This window comes from Danio rerio, chromosome 3 (assembly GCF_052040795.2).
Source record: "Danio rerio strain M-AB ecotype USA chromosome 3, GRCz13ab, whole genome shotgun sequence".
NCBI lineage: Eukaryota > Metazoa > Chordata > Actinopteri > Cypriniformes > Danionidae > Danio > Danio rerio.
In genome coordinates, this window is record NC_141023.1 from 2,568,354 (window position 1) to 2,581,872 (window position 13,519).

At 39.0% G+C, this 13,519-nt stretch overlaps 1 protein-coding gene and 1 long non-coding RNA gene across 6 annotated transcripts in view; one reads left to right on the forward strand and one right to left on the reverse strand.

Annotated features, from left to right (window-relative positions):
* The window catches only part of LOC147845392 (uncharacterized), a 258,299-nt gene that overhangs the window by 142,794 nt on the left and 101,986 nt on the right, over positions 1 to 13,519 (reverse strand). The window contains exon 2 of the long non-coding RNA XR_015480378.1: positions 523 to 580. This is a non-coding gene — a long non-coding RNA (uncharacterized LOC147845392). The remainder of the gene's footprint in view (positions 1 to 522; positions 581 to 13,519) is intronic.
* pick1 (protein interacting with prkca 1) overlaps positions 4,123 to 13,519 on the forward strand; it is a 31,390-nt gene continuing 21,993 nt past the window's right edge. For 4 of the 5 annotated variants that reach the window (XM_087243355.1, XM_087243356.1, XM_087243357.1 and 1 more), the window contains exons 1-4: positions 4,130 to 4,288; positions 4,448 to 4,538; positions 9,716 to 9,827; positions 10,787 to 10,915. In XM_087243355.1, coding sequence (XP_087099481.1) covers positions 4,498 to 4,538; positions 9,716 to 9,827; positions 10,787 to 10,915 — 282 coding nt within the window. In that variant the 5' untranslated portion in view covers positions 4,130 to 4,288; positions 4,448 to 4,497. 5 annotated transcript variants of the gene reach the window in all.

Below are 13,519 nucleotides of genomic sequence, written 5' to 3' on the forward strand. Positions count from 1 at the left end.
TGTCCACCCCAACCTTAAACTCAACCCTCACACTAATGTCAAAATTACTGTATCCTAATGTATAGCTGTATCCCTTCTAGACTTTACCTTGGAGATTGAGCAAGCCCAGGCAGACACAAAACATCATAAGACAGTAATATGAGGTTGGATTTAGGTTGCCAGCGTCTAAGCATAATGTTATTTTAATGTCTAATAATGACATTGATTTTTGGTTGATTTTAGGTTGTTAGAAAGTGACCAAAATCCAACGTCAAGCCAACATCTTAAACCAACATCATTTTAACACTGACATTTATGCATCAGGGATGGCAACCAAAATCCAACGTCCGATATATGGCACAGTGGTAACGTCCACACAACATCAAGCTACTCCACATTAAGTTTACACTGGTAGCAAAATTTAATGGGTAGCATATTTCACACGTCCTGATTTTGCCAAGTGCTAGTTGTCCTGAGACCAACAATTTTTATGATGACCAAGGGACAACAACTCCATCAGCCAATCAAACATGATGTCATCACCAGGGTCGGAGTGGGACTCCTTTTCAGCCCTGGAGTTTCAAGTCTTAGACCGGCCCACCTCAGTTCACGACTGACTGTATTAAAATAAGGGCATTTCCAATTCAGTTTCTAATGACACTTTCACGTCTTTTTCAAGAAAACAGCAGCTTTAGAACTTCAAATGATCAACAACCCTTACAGTATTATATGCCTTAACAATAAAAATGGAAAATGAAAAGAATTTGCTCAGGTGAGGTTTGAACACGGGTCGGCAGCGTCGTAATGTAACGTGCTGACCACTAGACCACAATGGCGCTGTAACACTGGTGTGACTGGAATAAAAAATAAATATTGCACTGTGACCCGCAAGACTCACAGTATTACTTTCTATTGATGGCTCAATCTTTTTCTCGCCTTTTTAGATTTCTGATCAAGTTATGTCAGATTTATTAATGTAATGAATCATCTGATTTTCATTGAGAAGGTGTAATATTCATTAGTATTAATTAAGGGTGTCAAGATCCTCCAAATCCTCAATTCGATTACATTTTCGATTCTAAAGGTTCGATTCGATTTCGATTATGAATAATTAATTAATGACCAATTAATTATTAGTAGTCTACCGTTTAAACTACCTGACCTGCATGGTCTTTGTTTTACCCATAAACAAATCATACCGTAAATGAATAAAGGCAAGATACACACATAATTACCACCTGTCAATCACTTTTTCTGCGGGACTCGTGAATAGGCAGTGATCTGTGTCGTTATAATGGCGTCTGTAAAAAAGATGCACAACCAACAGGAACCAGCCAACAGTATCTGAGGTGTTCGCTAAAATGACGAAGTACAAGTGAGTGAAAGATTGAAGCAGTCCTCTGACTGCCTGGACCTGCTGTCTCGAGCGCATGGCTGTGTGTGTGTGTGGTCACGTGATGTGCATTTTCAGAGGTAGAGAGGAAGGAGGGCTGCTCAGAAATGCTACACGCCACTGTGGATGTCAAATCGTTGTCGTTCTAAAATGCCATTTAAAAACAAAGACAGTGTAAACAGGGCCTGAGTGTGTACTTTTCGCGAGCGGATTTGCAACGGGGGCGGGCGGAGGATCGCGATGCCGGTGTTGTCTATCGGACGAACCGTACGTAAAACATACATAGCAGAGCTTGCAAAACTGTTTTTTTTTTTTGTCGACAACACGAACGTTGTCAACATAACTCACTGGAAATCCAAAATGCTTACACACCTGCGACTTCATTGAAAGAGGAGAGGGTTAAAGCTCTGTCGACGGGTCTCCTGCGTCTGCAGTTTAACAAGCACTTCAACAAGCCTGTTTTTTTCCTGCTTGGCAAGCCAAGCTGACGTGACATGGGGGCGTGGCAGCATCGACGATTCTATTTTTTGATTCGATAATCGAAATTGAGCATCAATTAGAATTTTTTAATCGAAATCGTGACACCCCTAGTATTAATTATTCAAATTCTTATGTTCACTAAGGTGCCGCTGTTTGGGGTTGAATGATACATCATCATTACCTTGCAGGCTGCTTTTTGCTCACGGGGCTTTGAGACATTAATAAGAAGAGCGGAGCTGCGTCAAAATAATGAATGGAAAGAATGAGGCTGAGGTCAAATACATAAGTAAATGAAAACAAAGTGCGACGGCTGAGAGTGCAAACAGGGACACTGGCCCTCGCGGACAAAAAACAGGCCGGCCCACCGGGAATTCTCCTGGTTCTCCCGATTAGCCAATCCGGGCCTGGTCATCATTATGTCCCTGTGCAAAACCTGCCAAAATTCAAAAAACAAGAAATAAAACACACCTGCATTTTTTACCAGTGAAGAGGACAAGTGAAAAGGTAAGATCACGAGTTTTCTCCTATCAGTCTACAGAATGCAGCATATTGCATCATCAAAATGCGCTACCTACTAGTAGAATGCGAGGTAGGACTATGGCTGCGTCCGAAACCACCTATTACTGAGTAGGTACTGCATTTGAATGTAAACGTACAACTCGGCCGTTAGAAAAGTACGTTCTATACAGTATGAACGTGAAAAGTATGAATGGAATTCGGACGTACTACATCCGCTTTTTTGTCATGATCACGTGACCTATCTGCTTCAGTTGCGTCGCCTCACTTTCTATTCATGAATTCTCTCGCGGGGCATTATGGGATAGCGCAGCGTGCATGGGATGCGCACTCCAGAATCTCGCCGGATGTAGTAAGTCATCCGGGTACTTCTCGCATACTGATTTTCGAATTCTATAAATTTGGACGTACTACTCGGCTCGCATACTGATTTTAGCGTACAATATAGTATGGAAGTATGCGGTTTCAGACGCAGCCAATCTGACAAGGTAGGAAAAAATAAAATAAAATCTGACAAGGTAGATGAAATGACACTGGTTTCCCCCCAATCCAAACACAGTCGCTATAGGGGAATTGATGAACTAAATTGGCCATCTTGTATGATTGTGTGTGTGAATGAGTGTGTATGGGTGTTGCCAGAAAAAAAAATGAATGAATGTGTTGTACTGTAGTATGTTTGTAGAAAACTATTTATAATTAACACAACAAATTAATTAAAATACTTAAGTACGATAGTATGAACAATAAAATAATTAAAAACAATAATAACTATCATCTCCCTGTGTTCGTGTGGGTTTCCTCCGGGTGCTGCGGATAGAGGTAAAGTTGGTTTAATATTCACACATTCGTTCATTTAGAAGTCTCTGTATTGTTTACCGTGTTACTTTGAATATTCGATTGGAATTAGAATGCAAGTGTGACTTGAAAACAACATTAACACTGTTTATTTGACTGTGAACAGTGTTTTACTTTGATAGTCCTTGGCTGCTAATATGATTTTGCTATTTAGAGTTTGCAAATAATACTTTTAGGAAATTTTATTATTAAGGGGAAAGTCTGAATCTGCGAATATAAAACCAACTTTACCTTTATGTGCTGCGGTACAGGTGAATTAGGCAGGCTAAATTGTCCATAGAATATGAGTGTGTGTGTGTGAATGTGTGTGGATGTTTCCCAGAGATGGGTTGCGTCTGGAAGGGCATCCGCTGCGTAAAAATGTACAGAATAAATTGGAGGGTTATTCCGCTGTGGCGACCCCGGATTAATAAAGGGACTAAGCTGACAAGAACATGTATGAATGAATTTAGGTTACTATCATTTACTATAGTATTTTCATGTGGGAGAGAGCAGGGATTAAAGGGAATTCATTAGCATAAGAACTGGTCAGACTGGATTTAACAGTACATTGAAGTAAACAGGAAAACCTTCAACTGTTGCTCACAATCATGTATTATTCACCAACACAGAGATTTCATCTGTAATATTAGCCTATATACATCAGTGGATCTTACCATATTTAGCCAATCAAGAAGGTAAACACCATGACATTACATTATCAATACATCGGGTATGACATGCGATGAGGTTGCTAAGTCTCTTAAAGAAAGTAAATGATATAAAAGACGTTTGCTGTATATTTTATGTATTTGTTTACATTACACGCAAGCGTACTCCATTCCAGCTGGAGGCGGTAATGTACCAGTAAACTCGGGTGCCAACCACCAGCATTAAACACCAAAGAAGAAGACGCGAGTAAACACCAGTAGAGGAAAAATACATCACGTAGACAGATGTTAGTGATAAACGGTTTAATATTAATCGAATTACATTAATAAGATCACATTGATAAAATGTCTTAATGTTTGACGCTATCACTAACTGATATATATATCGTTAAAGTGACTGTTTATCGACCGAGCGGTAAGAAACACCTGCACTACATCATATTAACGTTAAATAACAGCGATATTAATGATTATACATATTAAAACTATTTGGCTGTTTTACACCTAAAGACGTGTCAGTTATTAATAAGGGTTATATTTGAAGGTGATGTTTGTGAATGCTGCTGTATTTCAGTTGATCGCCTGAATGAATGAAGAGAGTTTGATCATCATTAAACACAGATAATGTTCACAGACATGGACTATGAGCTGGAGGAGGACAAACTGTGAGTATCCCGCAAATCATCATCAGATCATATTCACTGAGCACACGACGTGTGTTTATATGATGTGTCGCTTGGTCTAGAAAGCATCTGCTGTGACTAAAGATCTGATAAACATCATGAAAATACTAATAGAGGTAAAGTTGGTTTTATATTTGGATATTCAGACATTCTCCTTAATAATATAATTTCAAACAAGTATTCTTTGCCAATTCTAATTTGTAATTTGCTGCTAATATGATTTGCCTATCACATTACAGTAGGGATGCACCGAAATGAAATTCTTGGCCGAAGCCGAATAATAATAATTTGCTTGGCCGAATACCGAACGCGGTGTTTTGCATTTTTTTCCATTTAGTTTGCCAATTTTTTCACCATTACAATAAATTAAATAGTAAAAATGAGCTTTTTACTATTTTGTGTTGCTTTTCAGAGAAATAAATCAAATAACAAAAATACAAATTCAAAAATATTTATTTAACACTGAACATTTTTTTAACATTCCAGCAGATAATATACAAACAACGCACAATATAACTTAAAATAAATAAATTAGTCAAATAAAAATAAAAAATTTTATTTGGCCATCTTTGAAGCCCCCCTTCTTGAATAGCCTATGTTAGGCCTATAACTGACTGCTGAAAGAATGTAACTGTATGTCGACAACAACAAATGTGCATTGAATAGTGCAAAAAATGTGGATGACAAATGAATAACTGTCCAAGACATAAGCCTACTCAGCCTACTTCTTCAGGAAAAGTGGCAGGTTCTTCTTTATAAAAAGTAGCTTCTCTGCTGTCTCGCATGAAAGTCGGTTCCTCTTCTCATGGATGACATGAGATGCAGCACTAAACAGTCTCTCGCGCGGCTCATCTGTAGTACGAGCCCGTTTACTCTCTGCTCTGTTTTCATCTCCTGCGCTGTGCATCACCTGACCGTCTCCAACACCTAGCGGCTTTCCCAAGTATAACTCGGCCTGGCTCATTTCTCGTGTGCGCAGCTTTTTCCCCATATCCAAGTAATTTTCTTTTATATCGTGGATCATGCACAGTCGCGATGAAGTTACAGGTGTTATGAGTCCGCCTGACTAAATCGTGCGCTGACAGCTTCTAAGAGCGCACTTTTAGCTGTTTTCACACCGTGGTCTGTTTCAGCCTCTTTGTTTAAAATACGCTTTAGTGCTGCAAGTAAATGTATGACGTCTGCCACAGATGAGCTTATCTCTTTTGTTATCTGCTCAAAGGGGGCGAGAAGAGAGAGAACGTTCCTCTGGACAATTCAGCAGAACAGTGTCTGCAAACGGCCGTTTTTGCCTCTGTTTTACACTTTAAAGCGCTTCCACACTGCTGACATGTTTGCTGCATAAAGCGCGCGCCTCTCACTCTACGCGGGTTATTTGATCGCGTCATTAACAACGTCATTGTTCGGCAAAATTTATTCGGCCTTTTTACTTATTCGGCCGAACACCGAAAGGGCTTTTTTCGGTTGCCGAATATTCGGTGTATCCCTACATTACAGCATTGTTCACAGTGAATTAGATAGTGTTAATGTTGTTTAGAAGTCATCCTTGCATGCTAATTCCCATCGAATATTCAAAGTAACATGGTAAACAATATAGAGACTGCTAAATCAACAAATGTGTGAATATAAAACCAACTTTACCTCTAAAAAGTACTACAGTAATTTGAAGTTAATAATATTATAGTGTTTTGAAGCTATACTGTACCATAGTAAAGTATATTGAGGTAAAGTTGGTTTTATTTATTCGCTCATTCGTTCAGTGACAATTTGTGAATTGAGGTAAAGTAGTTTTTATGTTGGCGCATTTATTAATTTTATATGTTTGTTTATCATGCTAATTTGAATATGTGGTCTGTAACTGCATTTAAGTGTGACTTTAAAACAACATTAACACAGTTTAACTGACTGTGAAAACTGTTATACTTTAATAGTCATTTGCTGCTAATATGATTTCACTGTTTAGAATTTGTAAACTATACTTTTCATTCATTCATTCATTTTCTTGTCGGCTTAGTCCCTTTATTAAACACACAGTGGAATGAACTGCCAACTTATCCATCGTGTTTTTACGCAGCGGATGCCCTTCCAACCGCAACTAATCTCTCGGAAACATCCACACACAATTAAGCCTACCCAATTCACCTGTACCGCATGTCTTTGGACTTTGGGGAAAACCGGAGCACCCGGAGGAAACCCATGCGTATGCAGGGAGAACATACAAACTCCACACAGAAAGGCCAACTGAGCCGAGGATCGAACTAGTGACCCAGCGTCCTTCTTGCTGTGAGGCAACAGCACTACCTACTGCACCCCTGCCTAAACTATACTTTTCTGAAATTATATTATTAAGGAGAAAGTCTGAATGTGGGAATATTAATCCAACTTTACCTCAATAATTTGTGACGAACTCCCTTACCATACTTTACCATATGAGTTACAACATGAAAAAAGCTTAACATGGCTTATCCTTCCTAAAAATCAACCAGAGAAACCCAAATTTCCATCAAACTTTTCTTGTAGTTAACACTAACTACTGTAAAAAGAATGAGTCCCAATTCCATATACAAAGTGAAAAATGTCACGTGTTTTATCCCTAATTGAAGTCTATTATAAGGAGAACGCTTAATGTACCTTAACAATTGGAGGAAACCAAATTTCTATCAAATTTTACTCATGACAAACACTTTCTGATGTCAAAAGTATGAGCTCTAATTAGGCATGGGATGATAACCATTTTCAAGGTGTACTGTGGTTAGAAAAAGTCAAGGGGGCCATATCATACACCCGGTGCAAAAATGTGCAAGACGTGTTTCTATGAGTGCTTTCACACCTGTCAGTCGATTGAGTTGTTCTGAAACAGAGATTACTATTGTTACCGTGTTGCTCTCAGTTCTTGGAGCAGTTCACTTTCACACAACAAAGTTTCTAAACAGACCAAAAGAGGTAAAACAAGTCATGTGTGAGTAAACTCTCCTCACACTGGTCAGAGTGTCAGGGCTTATTTTGCAGAGTCGCGCTCAGCTGTCGGGGGAGGTGGTGGTTTGATGGTGTTTGACAGGGTGTGCGTGACGTGTTTGAAGAGCGAGGAGGGATGCGGTGGGGAGAGGTGAGAAGGGTGCGCAACATATTTGAGAACCGGGAGGGAGACGTGCGATTTATCTGAGATTATCACTCGTTTGCGGGCATCCAGGAGACTCTGTGTATTTGCGGGAGACTCATGAAACTTCCGAGAGACTTGGGATGTCTGGAATGACCTCCCGCCCTACTCATAATTCTCTCTTCATATAGCCGTATACCTATTACATATCCATAATACACTGTGATATAACCGCACTCAGATCGTATCGCTTTCTCAATGCAATCGATCCGCTCCAGAGTTTATTTCAATCGAGCCGAGACCACCTTTTTCAGGCGATCTTGGACCTATTGTTTTGGCACGGATCAGAGCGCGATTGCTGGTTTCACATATGCCAAACGAACCGTGCTAACTGGGCAAACGAGACAGATTCCCAAACCAAAGTGTAGGTGTAAAAAAAAAGCCCATAATTTTCCCGTTTTTGCGCCACGTTGTTTAAATGGCAAATCCATCTGCGCCACTTTGTGGACTCACTGGTGTTTTGGTCTAGATAAGAGGTGTGTTAAGGTGCATTGTAGGCCCATTGCTTTTCTGAGGAACTAAAATACACAGTTCAATAGACCAGCTGAAAGCAGGTCTAAAGTCCAGTGCAGAGCGCGTGAGTTGTGCGCCTCGCTTACACACTGCTTAATACACACATGATGTACAGCAAAACACAAATATCTTTACAAATTAAAGAATTAAAATATTACAAAAATATTATTTTCTAAATAAATTAAAAAACCACCACCTTCACGCCTTCTTCACTTCAAGGGGCTTTTTCAGTTTATTCATGACAATCTGCATCTGTATAATGTTATCATTATTAGCAGTATTATTTATTATATGCAGATTTATATTTGTTTTATTTAAAACAAGCTTAGATTTGTCCACCTGTCAGGTTTTAGACCATATGGGACACAGCATGTGTATTAGGATATAACTCAGTTGTTTGAGCACACTTCATTATTATTGTTCATTTATTCCTTTGCTGGAGATTAGAACTGACTCTTAAAGGGAATGGGAGATGAGACTCTGATTGGTTTATTCTCAAAACACACCCAGAACTCATTAAGAGAATAAGCTCAACCCTGTTAGACCATGTGCTGTGATGCAGAACGGATTTATCCATCCTTAAAATAGCAAAAGTGGATTCAAACACGCTTTAATGCTTTTGCGCCCTGCGCTTTAGACTTTGTGCCTAGATGTTAAAATAGAGCCCTAAGTATGAGTTACCTCCCTTTTGGAAATGGGCGTATAATACTCTGCTTTCCCAGGTTTGAAATACCTCCTGTAATTGAGGTAAAGTTGGTTTTATATTTGCACATTTAGGCTTCTCCTTAATAATGTAATTTCAAAAAAGTATTGCTTACAAATTCTAAACAATGAAATCATATCAGCAGCCAATGATTATCAAAGTACATTGTTCACAGTATATTAAATAGTGCTAATATTGTTTTGAAGTCATACTTGCATGACATTTCAAACCCAGTAATCAAAGTATAGTGTGGTAAACAATATAGGGAGCGTTGAAATGAACGAATGTGTAAATATAAAACTAACTACCTTACCTCAGTCTTGAACAGAAAACCCAGAGTTTTTATTATTTCAGGGTTAACATAATCAGAGTTTTCACTTAACCTGCTTTCTGAAACTAGTCCCAAGTGTGTGTGGAGTAGATAGAGCTCTGTGTGTTTGTGTAAATATCTGACTGCCATTTCATTGCACACTTTACACGATCAGCTGCATTTACTAGACAGTATTTCAGATTGAAAGAGGTCTCACATGACTATTTCAAATCATGTATAACAAGCTCCCTTTTCAAGCAGAATATTGACAGAGAGAGAAATCTAGAAACAGCTATGAAGATAGTAAAGCATTATATGTCTGTCTGTCTGTGCACGCATGTGTGTGGGTTTGATATGATGATGATGATGATGATGATGATGGTGATGAGGATGAGGATGATGATGATGTTGATGATGATGTTGATGATGATTTTGTTGTTGATGTTGTGTGCGTGTGTCTATGTATGTGTGCACAGTGGAATTCCCACAGTTCCTGGGACAGTGACTCTGAAGAAAGACTCCCAGAACCTGATAGGGATCAGCATTGGTGGAGGAGCTCAGTTCTGTCCCTGCCTCTACATCGTGCAGGTGAAGCGTTCACTCACTGCGACCGGCATCACTCAAACACTGCGCTCTTTTAGCTCATCGCTGTCTTTATTTACAAAATGTGTGTAAATCTATATATTCAGTCTTTATATTAAAGGTCCCTGCTGAAAAATCCAGCTTAAACCAGCCTAGGCTGGTTGGCTGGTTTTAGCTGGTCGACCAGGCTGGTTTTAGAGGGGTTTTGCCTGGTCTTAGCTGGTCAGGCTGGAAAATGACCAGCAAAATCCAGCTAAAACCAGCTTGACCAGCCTGGTTTAAGCTGGATATAGCTGGTTTTGGCTGGACTCCCAGCTTGGCTAGGCTGGTCAAGCTGGTTTTATCTGGTCATCCCAGCCTAACCAGCTAAGACTAGGCTGGAAATGGCTGGAAATCAGCCTGGAAGTGGCCAAAACCCCTCTAAAACCAGCCTGGTCGACCAGCTAAAACCAGCCAACCAACCTAGGCTGGTTTAAGCTGGATTTTTCAGCAGGGGTCCCATGAAATTAAAGTTTTTTATCTGTTATGTTCATTTTAAGGGTGTCCTATTAGCCAGTGTGCTCTAAAACAGTGGCATTTAGAAGATATAAAACTGATATAAACATGTACAGTTTGCAGTTTGTCACTTCTGCCTAAATGAATCAATGTTTTTTTTTGTTGTTGTTTCAATGTAATCTTCTGACCAATCAAAATACTCTCTAGTATCTGACATTCCCCGCCCCCTTCTTCTGATTGGCTGTTGATTTGATGCGCTTGAGCTCAAGCACTCTCACTGGCAGACCTGTGAGAAAACTAAAGCTATTGGCTGTTTTTTTTAAATGGGAGGAGCTACTCTAGGCCCCACCCTCTTATCACGTTTCAGTAGAGATTACGGCAAACATCGAATAAACAAACGCACATGATTATCATGGCAGGATGTGTTCGGTTGTGTATGGTCAGTCATTAATGGTGCTCGTGTTGTTCAGGTGTTTGATAACACTGCTGCCGCTCTGGACGGGACTCTGGCTGCCGGTGATGAGATCACAGGAGTGAACGGCAAACCGGTGAAGGGGAAAACTAAAGTAGAGGTGGCCAAGATGATCCAGGCTGTGCAGGTACAACACACACACAAACACACTTTACTGCAGCGCCGCATTTGACACACGACCCTTACACATGAACATTTACTTAAAGATGAACCAACAAAGTGTCTATATTGCAACAGAAACCAAACTGTTAAACATATTCTTGTGTTTTAATGTTATCAGACAACAATTTTTATCTGGAAAGACTTTAAAGGAAATATTTTAAACGTGAATCCATCTAAAATTGAACAATTTTTATGAAAAGGAACTCTTGAAAAACTGTTTTAGATTTTTATCTTATATATTGTCATTATTAATTTTATTATGTATGTATTTACCTTGGACATTATTTATTGCTATTGATGACTTTTAATTGTTAGAATATTTTTATAATTATAGAGAATTGGTATTTATAAACATGATAAACTTGATCTATTTACTTTTTGCCATGACATAGCCATAAAAGCTGAAATGGCAATAAAATTAAAACTCTCTCTCTTTACTGCGGCGTTTACTTTTATTTACATCTTAGTGTTAGATTAATCAGTGTGGCTGCATGAGTGAGTAGTTTATATTCATAGATCATATTAATAACAATAAACATTTACTTTATTCATATTTTGAATTAGGTGGTTTTCCTTATAATTAAATGATATTTTTCAGATTTAAGTAACTTTCTTTTTGGTATTTTTTGTTTTTGTCAATTTTTAACATGTCTGTAAAAGTTTTATTGACTGTGTCTGAATCAGTTTTTTAAGTTCATGAAGTTAAAGTAAATTAAAGTGAGAAGGTTTGCCTTCAGCAGCTTGTTGAGATGTTTTATTTCATTTGCCTGTTTTTTTTTTTTTTGTAATGAATAGTTTTTAGATGGTTTTGATTTAGGTTTCTGATTAATTATAACTAAACACAGAAGTGTTAATTGATTATTGTCATGTGACCGCATTACATTATGCAGCTGAAATTAAATTGGTTAATTTAAAGCTTCCCCTGTTTCCCCCACAGTCCAAACACATGCACTATAGGTGAACTGAATAAGCTAAATTGGCCGTAGTGTGTGAATAAGTTTGTATGGGTGTTGCCCAGTACTGGGTTGCAGTTAGCGGTTCATTCTGCTGTGGTGACCTCCGAAGGACAATGTGAGAATTCATAATTTAAAGCTTTAGTACTGTCACAGGCTTGACTAGAATGTACCGTTTGTAAAGGCAAAAGAAACTTCTATATATATATATATATACACACACACACACATACATATATATATACACTGGCGATCAAAATTAAATAACAATTTATGAAAAATTGAACAATTCTGAAATAATGTCATTTTCACTGCTCAGCAGTTGAAAGATTTTTTGTCTCGTCTATACCATGCTACCAGAACACCTTTTCCCCAAAATAACAAAGGCATTAAAAAAAACATTATTTTGCAGAAAACACACTGATCAAAATTAGAGAACACTTTCAGATACCTCCCAGTTATTGGTGTCAGTCTGGTATCTGGTGCCAATTCCTTTGATTATCTGTCAACCCCTATTTACCTGGCAGCCTAATTTCCAGTTTCACTGACTCTGCAAGATGGTGGGCCGTTCTAAAGTGACTGAAAGCCATTGGCAGAAGGTTGTCCAGATGAAGGCCAAAGGGATGACCCTATCAGCCATAGCAAGACAAGTTGGTTGTTCCAAATCTGTGATTTTAAGAATATTGATTCTTTACAACATCACAACTCATTCAAGTCTCTCAGGAAGGCTGGTCATCCACAGAAGAGAGGACAGGATACTGCGGAGGATCTCAATGGCCAATCGTTTTTACGCTATAGCTGGAACTGCTCACCAGTTCAGCACTGAAAAGGGTAAGGATCTGTCTCGTCATACAGTGTCTCGACGTTTAAGAGCATTTGGACTGAAAGCCCACTCTGCAGTCACCAAACCTCTCATTAGCAGAAAGAATTAAAAGGCTTGACTAAGCTTTGCTGAGTAGCATGTTGTGTGGACGGAGGAGAACTGCTCCAAAGTTCTCTTCAGTGATGAAAGCAAGTTTAACTTATTTGGGTCCGATGGGAAACATTATGTTCGGCGACAAACTGGAGAAAGACTAAACCCAAAGTGTATAAAGAAGTCAGTAAAAAGTGGAGGAGGAAGTGTCATGGTTTGGGGCATATTTCTTGCAGCAGGAGTTGGGCCTCTAAAGGTATATGGCAGAGTGAAAGCAAATGTTTATCAGAACCTTCTTCAACAACATATGGTTGCTTCCCTGCCTTCATTACCCAATCAGCCCACAGTGTTCATGCAGGAAAACATGCCATGTCACACAGCAAAATGGGTAAAGCAGTTCCTTGAAACTAAAAACATTGAAATAATGACATGGTCTGCCCAGAGTACTGATCTCAACCCAGTAGAGAACCTCTGGAAAATCTTTGGCGACAAAGTTATAGCCAAGAAACCCATTACAGTCACTTAACTGTCGAGAAGACTGGAAGAGTGGGCCAAAATCACAGTAGAACAGTGTGAGAGACTAGTGCTGTCTTGTGGCCACAGATGTGCTGAAGTCATTCAGAGCAGAGGCCTGTACACTTCCCACTAATTGCTGACTGTTTTAACCTTCAGAAAATTTAGCTGTAATCTTTTTCCATGCTAC